Source organism: Salvia splendens, chromosome 1, assembly GCF_004379255.2.
Source record: "Salvia splendens isolate huo1 chromosome 1, SspV2, whole genome shotgun sequence".
Taxonomy (NCBI): domain Eukaryota; kingdom Viridiplantae; phylum Streptophyta; class Magnoliopsida; order Lamiales; family Lamiaceae; genus Salvia; species Salvia splendens.
The window spans coordinates 16,456,472-16,470,004 of NC_056032.1; the positions used below are offsets into that span (position 1 = coordinate 16,456,472).

General features: G+C 34.4%; 1 protein-coding gene across 1 annotated transcript; it reads left to right on the forward strand.

The window, feature by feature from the left end:
* The first annotated feature begins 486 nt into the window (after window positions 1–486).
* On the forward strand, window positions 487–3,980 carry LOC121796733 (GDP-Man:Man(3)GlcNAc(2)-PP-Dol alpha-1,2-mannosyltransferase-like). Its single transcript, XM_042195523.1, has 7 exons — window positions 487–821; window positions 1,283–1,569; window positions 2,252–2,438; window positions 2,666–2,734; window positions 2,840–3,033; window positions 3,371–3,480; window positions 3,571–3,980. The coding sequence occupies exons 1-7, from the start codon at window positions 519–521 to the stop codon at window positions 3,813–3,815; spliced, it is 1,395 nt and encodes a 464-aa protein (XP_042051457.1). The 5' UTR covers window positions 487–518; the 3' UTR covers window positions 3,816–3,980.
* Window positions 3,981–13,533: the final 9,553 nt, after the last annotated feature.

Consider the following 13,533-nt stretch of genomic DNA (forward strand, 5'->3'; position numbering starts at 1 on the left):
AATATATTTAAGTTTATATTTAATGATTTCATAAAAAGATTAATGATCAACAGTAATTTTACTTGATGAGTTAAATATGAATCAAAACAATATTTATTTCCTAGGATAAAAGCTAATACATTAAACGTGGTTGACCTTTAATTTTTCATGGAATCGTTAAATATGGAATAAAAATATACTACTTCATCCGTCCCTAATAATTTGGCACCATTTGACTCGACACAAATTTTAAGAAATTTAATAGAAAGTGAGTTGAAAAAGTTAATAGTACGTGAGTTCTACTTTTATAATAAAATGAGTTGGAATGAGTTAGTGGAGTGTGAGATCCACTACAAAAATGATAAAAGTGAAAGTGACAAATTTTTAGGGACATACGAAAAATGAAATGAGTGACAAATTTCCATGGACAGATGAAGCCAAGTGTTGTCTAAAATGTTTATAATTCGTAATATGAATAGTGATAAAAGTAGGAACCACAGTATAGAAGTATAGATCCGTTGAATTTCAACTCCGCTTCAATGGCTTCACTTGGCATCTTGACTTTGCCTCTCGCAACCCTAATTTTGGCGTTAATCGTAAGGATTATCTTGGTCGTAGTTTATCACCGGCGAAGGCGTTGCAATTCCGTCGCTTTCTTTCATCCCTACACCAATGATGGCGGTGGAGGCGAGCGAGTACTATGGTGCGCCGTCAAAGCCGTCCAAGAAGAGTCGCCGGACCTCGATTGTGTCGTATACACCGGCGATCATGATGCTTCACCTGAATCTCTTGCCGCTCGGGCGATTGATAGATTCGGCGTCAAGCTGATCCGCCCCCCGAAGGTACATTCGATTTCTATAACCGCTATTTTAAGTACATATCTTTATTGGAAGCAATACTGATTTATAATTGATTCTACTTTAGAAATTAGTTTGATTACGGTTTAGTGGATGTGGATTGCAGTGGAAATCGAGTATTTGTTTTATGTGAATGGAATTCGCTCATCAAAATATAACAGTGTTTTCATTGTGTATAGTGGTTTCCAGTCAGGATTTGAGATTACCTGGTTTTTGGTATTTTGGAATTGATTTTATTGAACTCCCTGAGGAAATCACTTTACATTTCTACTGCTTCGTTTTGATAAACAGCAGAAGATTATGCAAGTAGAGTTCCTAATTCAGAGGTGGGAAATTTGTGGAGGGTGATTTGGATTGTGTCATGTTACCTTGGCTTTGAGAACTTCAATTAGAAGACTAGCAAAAACTTGCTTGATAGGGTTTCTGGTTACCTTTTGCTTTGGCAGGTGTTGCATCTTTATAAAAGGAAATGGATTGAAGAAGCTACATATCCTCGATTCACTATGATTGGTCAGAGCCTTGGTTCAATGTATCTTTCATGGGAAGCCTTATGCGCATTCACTCCTCTGTATTATATTGATACCAGTGGATATGCATTCACATATCCAGTTGCATGGATGTTTGGATGTAAAATCATTTGCTACACACATTATCCAACAATTAGTTTAGACATGCTATCCAGGGTAAATGCACGGAACTCTATGTATAACAATGACGCCTTGATTTCTAAAAGGTACAGTTCTTACTCCAATCTTGTTCACATTTCAGCATATTTTTCTACCCAGGATTCTATGATATTATGTTGGTTACATGAATTGATAAGAAAAAAATGTATTTTATCTAATTCTGTTTAAATGAAAACAAAAGCATGATAACTGTGGAGAGAATGGGTAAAATAATACATTCTGGGGTTTTATGGTAAATGATGCAATTTCTGAAAGAAACCGAATGGTACATTGTTTGTCGCATCTCACAGAACGCGTAAGGATTAGTTTATGGTTGCAAGAAATTTTAAAAGATGTAATGCTGATTCCACCACAAATTCAACTTGGCCATTAGTTTTGGTAGCTAGGCACAATAACACCAAAATAATGGAAGAGGACTGAAACTTATTTGCATCCCTTCAAAGGTTTCTCCTTAGCGAAATCTTAGAATAAAAGTAGAGGAATGCCCTAGATTCAACAGTCCAAGCTCTGTTATATCTTCCTGCTGCTGAAAAGATGGTGAATATATGATGATATGCTAGTTATCTCCCACTTAGTTTGTCATTTATCTGCCCCATATCTACTGATGAATTTAATATGTAGCTATGCACCTCATTAAATGTCATGGCATATGCACGAAATATCTTTAAAAACCGATAAATTCCCGAAGCCCTGTGTGTTCATGAAGCTAACACTACTTTCTCTTGCCAGTGCCTTTTTCTCGCAGTGCAAAGTTATCTATTATAAGCTATTCAGCTTGATGTATGGAATTGTAGGCTCTCATGCACATCTTGCAATGGTTAATTCCTCATGGACACAAACTCATATTCAAAAGCTTTGGGGGATTCCAGATCGTATTAAGAGAGTCTACCCTCCTTGTGACACTTCTGGTCTTCAGGTGTGTATCTTATATCTCATCTTCTATCCCTTGCTATCAATTATCTACACAGATCTTCATTTACTTGATGAAAATGAATTAATGCTTCTTGCTTTCGATTGCTCTGTATACATATCTATGCTTATTGGTTTATGAAAATGATTAATCTTGTTGCTCACATGTTAGGTGTGAGTATGATTCATATTGTATGTCTTCTTCTATAAATCCTAATATTTGGCTCTAAGCAGATACTGGCGTTAGAAAGGTCAGTGGAGCCAATAAAGATTATTTCTGTGGCCCAATTTCGTCCAGAGAAGGTGGGCATTTTTTCAGACCAAGGTACCCATGCTTATGGAATCATTCATTTCATGGTCCATTGCACTGGTGAATTTCAACTTAGATTTCGATTTCTTATGAAACAGGCACATATGCTTCAACTTGAGGCATTTGCTGCTGCCATCAAGATTTTGGATGCAGATCTGCCAAGACCGAAGCTACAATTTGTTGGTAGCTGCAGGAATGAAGCTGATGAGAAAAGATTGCAATACTTGAAGGACCGAGCCAAAGAGCTTAAATTGGATAATGATGTGGAGTTCCACAAAAATGTAACCTACAGGTTTGCAATACTTACGATATGCATGGCTTTATTCCACCTTATATTACTGTACTGATCGTAGACATTTCCAGTGATTATAAGTTTTGTACCGTTTAAAGTCTAAACACTGAGATGATAGTCGTCCAGTGCAACTGCGTTTTTATCATTGAAGTGTAAACCAGCTCACTACACCATGAACCGCAGCAATACTAGTGTAGTTACATCTTCACAACTGCTTAGCTAGTGCTCTAATTGCTTATGTCCTCGAGCCTTTATCTGCCTATAGTTTCTATAGCTTGTTTACTTTCATACCCGTTACAACTATAAGCTTGATACTCGTTCTCTTAATCCTTATCAGCGAGCTGGTGAGTCTTTTGGGTGGTGCTTCAGTAGGAATTCATTCCATGGTGGATGAGCATTTTGGCATCAGCGTGGTGGAATATATGGCTGCCGGTGCCATACCGATTGGTTCGTAGCCATAGTTAAGCACTTGGTTTTTGTACATTTAGGTTATGTAAAGCGCCTTCACCTCTCGGTTTCTCTTATTCCTCTTTTCAGCAAATAACTCAGCAGGCCCTAAGATGGACATTGTGTTACCCGAAGAAGGAAAGCAAACAGGATTTCTTGCTCAAAATTTGGAAGAATATGCAGATGCCATCGTTAACATTATTAAAATGACGGCGTACCATCGGCTTGAGATGGCTGCTGCGGCGAGGAAACGAGCCTCACACTTCTCAGAACAAAGATTTTATCAAGATTTCAAGTCTGCAGTTCGACCAGTTATGTCAAATACCACTCCATGACAGAATTTTATCATACTACATACTACTAATCTTCAACTGGAGAATTTGTTGAACTTACTCAGACAGATGAGGATGACTTAATTTTCCTCCATTTGCACTCAGAATATAACTTGTTTTTTTTCTCTTCTTTATTTTATTGTTAAGCATCCCCACAGTTTGTCCAAATTTAAATATCTCGTTTTCCAGGACATTTTGTTTAAGAAAAAGAAAAAAGAAAAATTGTTGACGATTTAAAGCCAAAACCTGAGTTCATCCATAGTATTTAATTTTAAAACTTACCACAATCGATCACTATGCTCTCCCTTTAAGACAGTTTAAAAAGATTTAAGTGATCACAACACCCACTCTGATGCTGCTGTGTGTATATGGGTATATGATTGTATTAGTAATGGATCCAAGTAGAGAATTGAAATAATAATTTATGGCCTCAATGGAAAACTATATAGGAATGTGACTAACTAGCTTAATTTACTAACTTGTCAACGCTGCATATTAAAAATGTTAATAGAATGACATTAACAAAGTTACTAGTAAATTAGAACCTATGTATATATGTGCAATCTAATTCATGTTTATATTTTATTTAGGAATACATAAATATTAATATTCCACTCCTAGACGCTAGCGCTACTTGAATGTTAGGCCATTTTTGGTTGCTGGGAAAGTAAAATTGATAAGAAAAATGATTCATAAGAAAATGAATTCTTGGAATATGATTCCTAAAAACTTTATTTTCCTGTGTTTGAAAAAATATCAAGATTTTAAATTTCATATTTGATTTAATAATAATAATAATATTAATAATTTTAATATTATACTATTAAGATTCTCTTAAAAAATTATTAATTAAAAAATCATTATAAGTATATATTATTTTGTTTATTATTATAATGATAATTTAAATAATTAGATTAATATTTTTCTTAATTTATTATTTTATATAGTTATAATCATATATAAATAAATTTAATATTATAATTATTTATTGATATTGTAATTGAATAAAATTTATGATTTCAAAAATCCATTTTAAGGCTTTGTTGATCAATTATTAATTTATAAAATAGTAATAATATTTTCTTATTAATAATAATATTATTTATTATATGGAGTACATAATTTATATAATTATATTATAATCATTTAATATGATAATAATTATAATATCAATTATAAATATTATAATAATAGAATTGTCATTACTATAACTATAATTATTTAATAGAATGAAATTAAGTGGAGTATGATTCATAATTTTAAATTATTTTTAACAAAATATTTATTTAATAATAATAATAGTTGTATAAGATTATACTTCACTTTATTAAATATCTAAGAGCATCCGCAGCGGTGCTCGCTGGGACGGACGTCGTCCGTGCCGCTGGCGCGGCAACGTGTTATCCGCCGCTGTACTCTCGCTGCTGGCACGACGCTGCTCGATGCATCGAGCACGTCCGTGCCGCTGAGCAGGCGACATGGCGCATTTCTATTCGCCAACGGATTATCCGTTGGATTTTTTTGAAATCGAAAATAATACCATAAATAAAAAAAATTCACATTCCCAAAAATATAGCCGTTTTATTACCCTTTTTTGAAAATTTTTAAATTTTTTTTATAATTTTTTAATCCCAAAATCATCTATAAATACACACATTCATAATCCATTTTCACATCAAATTATCTCTCATTCATATTTTTTCAAACAACCCATCTACATCTTCCTCTCTCACTCAAACCCTCTCTAAAAAAAATTCAAAAATGGATTTTATCGATATCATTGCGGAAGCGGAGCGCGAAGAACAAGAATACTATGGACAATATTGTGCCGCTTATGAAGCCTATGTCGCCGCCACTACCCCCGCCCCTCATCCTCGACCAACTAGATCAATTCGCCGCTACATCCCTCGTGACTGGGAGGGAGCCAATAAAAGGCTTGTTGCCGACTATTTTTCCGACCAGCCGCAGTTTCCGGAAGATTACTTTCGGTTCCGTTTTCGCATGTCAAAACGGTTGTTTATGCGTATTGTCAACACATTGTCCGCCCGTGTTGATAATTTTAATCACGTAGAGATGCAACCGGTCGACAAAGTCTCTCGGCGTTGCAGAAGTGAACTTGTGCCATCCGACAACTTGCTACTGGGCAAACGGTTGACCTCTTCGACGAGTATTTGCATGTGGGTGAGTCAATTGGAATCCTAAGCCTCAAATTTTTTTGCGACGACGTTCGTTCTTTTTTCGGTGAGGAATTCCTTCCGGCACCCACCACCGAAGATTGTCAACGGTTGCTTCATCTTCACGAAACAGTCCATGGTTTTCCCGGTATGCATGGCAGCATTGACTACATGCATTGGAAGTGGAAGAATTGCCCGACTGCTTAGAGGGGGCAATACTTAAGCGGCCACAAAGGCAAAGGCCTAACGCTTATCCTTGAAGCGGTCGCCGACTACCGCCTATGGATTTGACATGCATATTTCGGTGTTGTCGGATCCAACAACGACTTGAACGTGCTTTATTCTTCACCACTCTTCAATGATGTTTTGAATGGTGTAGCACCGGCTATCGACTTCACCGTCAACGGAAATGCATACCACATGGGTTACTATCTCGCCGATGGTATCTACTCAAGGTGGTCGACTTTCGTGAAGACGTTCAGCAATCCGCAAGACCTGAGACGGATTCTTTTTGCGCAGCGTCAAGAGTCTGCTGTGAAAGACGTCGAAAGAGCTTTTAGGGTCCTTCAAGCCCGATTCAACATTGTGAAGGCCCCGTCTCGGCTGTGGTACGTTAAGAATATCGCCGACATCATGTACACGTGTATTATCTTGCACAACATGATTATAGCTGACGAAGGACCGAGGATGGCTAACTTTTACGACGATGATGAAGCCGGAAGCTCAACCGCGAGGTCTCCCCCACGCCGAGGTGTGCATACGACGGTGGACGAGAGGATCGAAACAAGACACACAATGCGCGATACCAGAACCCACATTGAGCTACAAGAAGACCTAATCAAACACATTTGGGCGAAATTCGGCCACGAGTAGTGGGTTTTTTTTATTTTATGAATTTAATTATGTATTTTTTAATTTTTAGGATTTAATTATTTAATTTTTAATTTTTTTGTAATTTGTAATAGTATTTCGGGTATTTTTAATGCATTTTAATATTGTGGAAATGTTTTTATTTAAATTAAATAATAGAATGGTGGGACCCTTGAGCATGTCCTTGCGGAAGAGTATGGATGTGAGTGTTGTGCTCTTGGGGAAGAGCAGGGAGTAAAAAATTAATAAAAGTGGGTCCGGGCCCACATTTATGCTCTTGCCAAAGAGCATGGATGTGGATGCTCTAAATATGTAAGAATCCTAAAACCGAGAATCAGAATACCTAAGAAAAGCTAGGATTTAAAATCCTGGAAAGTTGTACTATTTTCCTTGTTTTTTAGGATTCTGATTACTTTCCCAAATTGATTGAAACTCAAAACAAACGCAAGAATTTAAAGATTAAGGAATCGGATTACTTTCCCAGATAGAATCTTGTCAACCAAACATGACCTTAATGTAATAATTATTTTATTTATAAAATATATGAAATTATATTTAAAAGGGTGTCTTAGGGTACTCACACCTCCTTAGTATAAAACACAATATAAATCACACCTCTTGGATCATTGGATTGGATGATTGTGATAAACTACATTATTAGACTAAGATGCTACATTATTGGACTAAGATGCTACATTATTTTACAAAAAAAAAGTATATAATTAGACTAATAATCTACTCTCTCTGTCCCATTAAATATGAAACGTTTGATTTTTCACAAATGTTTTGGAAAAATGATAATAAATAATTAAAGTGGAGAAAAAATAAAGTAAAAAATATAATAATGTAAAGTGGACTCTCCTCTACATTATTCTCTCTCTTACTTTATTTTTTCACCACTTTAGTTATTATAAGTTTTCCAAAACAAGTGCGCAAAAGCAAAGTTGCATATTTAATGGGACAAAGGGAGTACATTATTAGATGACCTATGACATCGATCTAACCGTTATCACAAGATCCAACGGACTAATAGTATTTTGTTTTTGAACAATATTTACCATATGAATATGAATACATCCCTATATTGGGGTAAATTAGTAAATATTTAATCCTCTCCAATTTCAGATTTTGGATCTGCCACTGTTTGTAGGAGATGGATAAAGTACTACTCCCCCCGTTCCATAGTAGTGGAGCCATTTTGCCATTTTGGTACGTTCCATTACAGTGGGGTAATTTTCTTTTCTAGCAAAAGTCAACATGTTTCTTTTATCTTACTTTACTATCTCTTACTTACTTTATTTTCTATTCATCTCTCTACCTTTTCAATTTCTTACTTTTTTCTACCTTTACTTAGAGCATCCACAATGGGGACGGATGCCCCGGCGGACACCAAAAAACACCTCCTGCCACATCATAAGGACATCCCACTGCACTGCCACGTCATAAGGACATCCCACTGAACAATAGCGGACATCCCCAAGGACATCCCAATGGACTTTCACAATAATAAAAATTCACAAATATTGAATTTACGCAATTAAAATTTCGACACGAACAAGGGGAAAATGCACCGATTTTATTTAAATAGTAAAAAACATATTCCCTCCGTCTGCCATTAGGAGTCCCATTTATGGGCGGCACGAGTTTTAAGAAATGTTAAGAAAAGTGGGTGGAAAAAAGTTAGTGGAATAGGGGTCCCACTTGTATATATTAATTTTAAATGAAATGTGAGTGAAATGAGTTAGTGGAAGATGAGAACCTATTACCATTTATGGTAAAAGTGAACCAGGACTCCTATTCGCGGGTGGACTAAAATGGAAAAACGGAACTCCTATTCGCGGACAGAGGGAGTACATAATTATTTTTTTAAAAAATACATAGTTAAAAAAAATAAAAAAAATTGGGACGTCTGTCGTGGCACCGCTATGGTGGACGTCACGACTGACGTCGCCGGAAGGCCGCGGATACCTCACATTCGCCGGTGAGGTCTGCGTCCGCCTCTCCCGACCCAATGGCGAACGTCCCGCGCGGATGCCCGACACGCCGATCCGACGTCCGTCGGGACATCCTCCATTGCGGATGCTCTTAACTCACTTAACATAATTTATCTTAAATTGCGTGCCGAAAAGAAATGTCTCCACTACTATGGAATGAAAGGGAGTAATAAACAAGTCATTCCATCTGTAGTATTTACAATTGAAAATTAGAGAATCGGAATTTACTGATCGGCCAGTCTTGTTTGTAGTATTATATTATCATAGTAATACTATTACATACTCTCTCCGTCCCACCGAAGATGACCAATTTTTTTTTGTCCTAAATCCATTACTAAAAAGTTGTAGCATAAAAACTTGTGCCACCTAAAGAATGGGTCATCTTTCTTGGGAGTTGGGACGGATGAGTTCTATTGAAAATTCGAAACTAGGGATGGTGCGGTAGAATGTCATACCGCATACCGTACCTCAAATTGCGGTATGATAAAATGTCATACCTATATCTTACCAAATTTTTTGGTATACCGCATTGCGGTATACCGAAAATTCGGTATGACAATTTCCGATACCGTTACCATACCGTTTATGTGGTATATCTAGGGCTGGGGAAAAATACTAAAAAAATAATATATTGCTCGTATCGTATTGAAAATATCAAAAAATTATTGAATTTTCGGTATATTGTAATTTTTGATACGATACAATACCGTATCGTAAGTTTTTGATACGATAACGATATGAATTTCGTTATATCGCAATATATCGTTTTATATCGAATATACGATATATATCGATATATCATTTTGTATCGAATATACGATATATATCATGTATATCGAAACATATTGAAATTCAATACATATTGAAGTTTAATATTATAAATATGTATAAATCCATTTAATTCATTAATATATTTAGAAAATATAAATATGAAACCCTAATAGGATTTAGAATTAGGATTTGTATTTTGATTATGGAGATAAGAACACTATTTATTTTATTGTGTTGAAGTTTTATTAATTTTTGTGTAATTTTTCAGTTTTGAAATTATATTTTTTGATAAACGGGTATCCGATACGATAATGATATTTCGATATATCGTATCGATCTTTGATATATCGTTCTTAACGATATATCGAATTTCGGTACGATTTATCGAAATATCGATACGATAATGATATTGATATTATCCATATCGAAAGTTCGATATATCGAAACTTTCGATACGCTAACGATATGAAATTCTTTCATATCGATATTTTCGACAAGATACACGATACAACGTTTTCGATACGGTATATCGTATCGACCCACCCCTAGGTATATCATACCGTATTTCGGTATACCGTACGTTTAAGGTATACCGAAATAAGGTATGACATATCATTATACTTGTGGTTCATACAAAAAAATCCTATTTTATAACGAAATATATAAAATAAAATTTCACCTATTAAAATAATGTCCAAAACATTAAAACTCCATCACAATAAAATCTTGTTCATATGATTCAAATCAACAAAACTTCAACCATAAAATCCAAAAAATGGACTTGATTTGCATCGTTTCACTACATGATTTCACAATCCACTTGTTCTGTCATAGCTACATGGTATTTCAATAATGCAGTAGTTCAGTAGTTGCAGATAGCAATTAGTTTTAAATTGCCATCACCCTCTGTAGTAGAGGCATTTTTTTCGACACGAGATTTAAGAAAATTGTTTTAAATGAATTAAGCCAAAAAGGAATAAAGTAGAAATGAAAAAGGTAGAGGGATGAAGAGAGAGTAAAGTACTTTTTGCCAAAATATGAAATGACTCAGCTACAGTGGGACAACCCAAAAAGGAATACGACTCAGCTACAGAGGGACGGATGGAGTATTATTTATATTAATATATAATTGAAATATATAAATACATATAATCGGTAAATACCTCATTTTTTGATATATACCATATGTTCAGTATAAATTAATAACGATATGATATCACATAGTCGGTATATACCTCATTTTTGGTATATACCGAATGTGCGGTATACTGCGGTATACGAAAATCTATACCTTTACCTTACCGAAGTCTGTTGGTGTTGTGATTGAATAGAGCAATTGTGTAATCGAGATAAACAGAAAGGTAAAGAAGACACAGATTTACGCGGTTCACCAACGTTGTTGGCTACGTCCACGGGCAGGAAACGGAGAACAAATTTTATTCAGAGTGTTTTTAGATTATGACTACAGATTTCAGATTACAGAATTATGTGCTCTACTCCCATATAAATAGGCACACATGAGACAGACTGAGCCTTGGAAACATAATCCTATCACAATTAGGAAACATAATCCTATACAGATTCAAGGCATACTAACAGTCGGTAAGGTATCATACCGTACCGCAAATTGCGATATACTGCAAATTCAGTATTTTTCGGTATAATTTCGGTACGGTAAGTGCGATATTGCGATATTTCGGTATATTTACCCAGCCCTAAATTGAAACATTCATCATGGAGTTACCATGCAATATTAAATAGCAGAACTAGGTTGAAGACGATTTAATCATAATTAATACTCTATCTGTTTCTTAAAAATAGAAATTCTTTCCGTTTTAGTTCGTTTCCTAAAATATACTCCCTCTGTGCCATTAAAAATGAAGCGTTTTCCTTTTTTGGTTGTCCCAATAAAAATGAAACGTTTTCTAAAATGGAAACAACTCTATCTTACTTTTTCATCTCTCTTACTTTACTCTCTTTTCATTAACTCACAAAACAACACTATATAAAATCCTGTGCCGATTCCCAAATGTTGCATTTTAAGTGGGATGGAGGGAGTATATATTCTCGATTTTAGAAAATGGATCCCACAATCCATTAACACTAATTTCACTATTTTTTTCTTACTCTCTCTTGCTTTACCCATTTGTTGTCTTTCTTTCTCTTAGTTACCAATTTTACATTAAAATCCATGCCATTTTCAAAATTTCTATTTTTAGGAAATGGAGGGAGTAGGAATATGGATGAGAATAAGACATGCGCGATATCGTTCTTATTTTAGTAGAATGAAAAAGTAACCCAGACTACTTGTGCTATAAAACCTCAACCACCCCTTCTCTATATAGTACCAAATCAAATGGATTGAATTAAACAAAACTTATTATCAATTGCAATGTAGATGGATAAGCAGAGGCAAAGAGTGAAGGAAGCAAGCAAAAACAAAAACAAAAGATTGATAAATTTATATCATCTTTCCCGCGTCACAGCAAGAGGAGGCAGAGCTTCTTTTATCCCACTCCGCCTTCAACTTTTTATTTTCACTAAATTATTTTTGTAGGCTATTATTTGGAGTACAACTCAATTTCATGAAAAATTTGTCACACATTTTAAATTTTGTTTAAACCATTTTGTTGAAACTGGCATCGCCTTTTTTTGTTACCTAACCATGGAGACGTGTCTGGTGTGTATTGTGAGTTTCATAAAATGGGATTGAGTGAAGTTGGCTAATATATAATTGTGAGGACTAACTATTTGGGTAAAGAAGATTTATGCAAACTTTTCCATAATTGAGGGAAATGAAATTGGTCACGCTAAGGCAGAGGAAAATGTGTATTATTAGTCAAATATTTGTCGCAATTCAACTTATTTTGATAACTTATATAAAAGGGGTTATGAATTCGACAATTTCAATCATGTTCTCGAGTTTGTTTCTTGTTTTTCCATTTGATTTGGGATCCAAATATTGAAAACTCTTCAACATATATAAAAAAGAGTCTCACCTTGGACAAAGTCTTCGTTTGTAAATTGGATAAAGTACTAGACAATAGACATTACGTGTTTACACAATAGACTACATCTTCATTCGGCCAATCTCCTCGAGTTATCAGGCGATTCAGATTATAAACTTTTTCTTTTTATATATTTCAACCATAATCATTTGGGTTTCGAGATATTTGGCCAAATTGTTTTTTTGAAAGAAATATTAACTCTTCGTAAACAAAAATAAATTAAATACAAGATCAATTGAAAATTTGAAATGTTATTGTATTAGTATAATTTACAAAACAACATTGTTTGTCATAATATGGATAAATTAAAATGCGTACGAACTGAAAATAATTTATGATTAATTTGACCAGTCTATTATTTACTTCAAAACTATTTGTCATTAACATAAGCCGCATAATTTTTTTTACTCAACTAGAAACATGATCAGTGTAGATGCATTAATCCACACTAAAGGAACATTATTGAGTTTATATCATTATGACCTAAATATCGAAATCCCTCAAAAATTTATACTATGATTCATATTATAGCATGATCAGTTTTTTAATTGTTCATCATTATTTAGTTTATACGATTCCTATAATAAGAGAAATACATTTAATGGATGAGAAAAGTAATTATATTTTCTCTAGGATAAAAATATCCCTAAAATTTTGTGTTGACATGTTTATTTTAATGAAATTCTACCAATAACTAATACTATATAAAATAAATCAATATCGAAATAAAATAAAAATGACTCATCTTCTATCATAAAAAATATATAAATTACTAATAAAAATATGTATAAATGAATTGATGTGAGAGTTAACACTATAACGGAAAATGGACTTTTTATCCACGATGAGAGATGGTTTATGCGCGAGTTTGGGCCAACACTCCCAACTGCTTTTGCGAAATTGC

Bases quoted from the DNA above. Each gene is read 5' to 3' on its own strand.
- LOC121796733 (XM_042195523.1), top strand. From the start codon at position 519: ATGGCTTCACTTGGCATCTTGACTTTGCCTCTCGCAACCCTAATTTTG. The intron at 2,735-2,839 runs GTGGGCATTTTT...CTTATGAAACAG, and splicing joins CCCAATTTCGTCCAGAGAAG to GCACATATGCTTCAACTTGA. The intron at 3,034-3,370 runs GTTTGCAATACT...AATCCTTATCAG, and splicing joins CACAAAAATGTAACCTACAG to CGAGCTGGTGAGTCTTTTGG.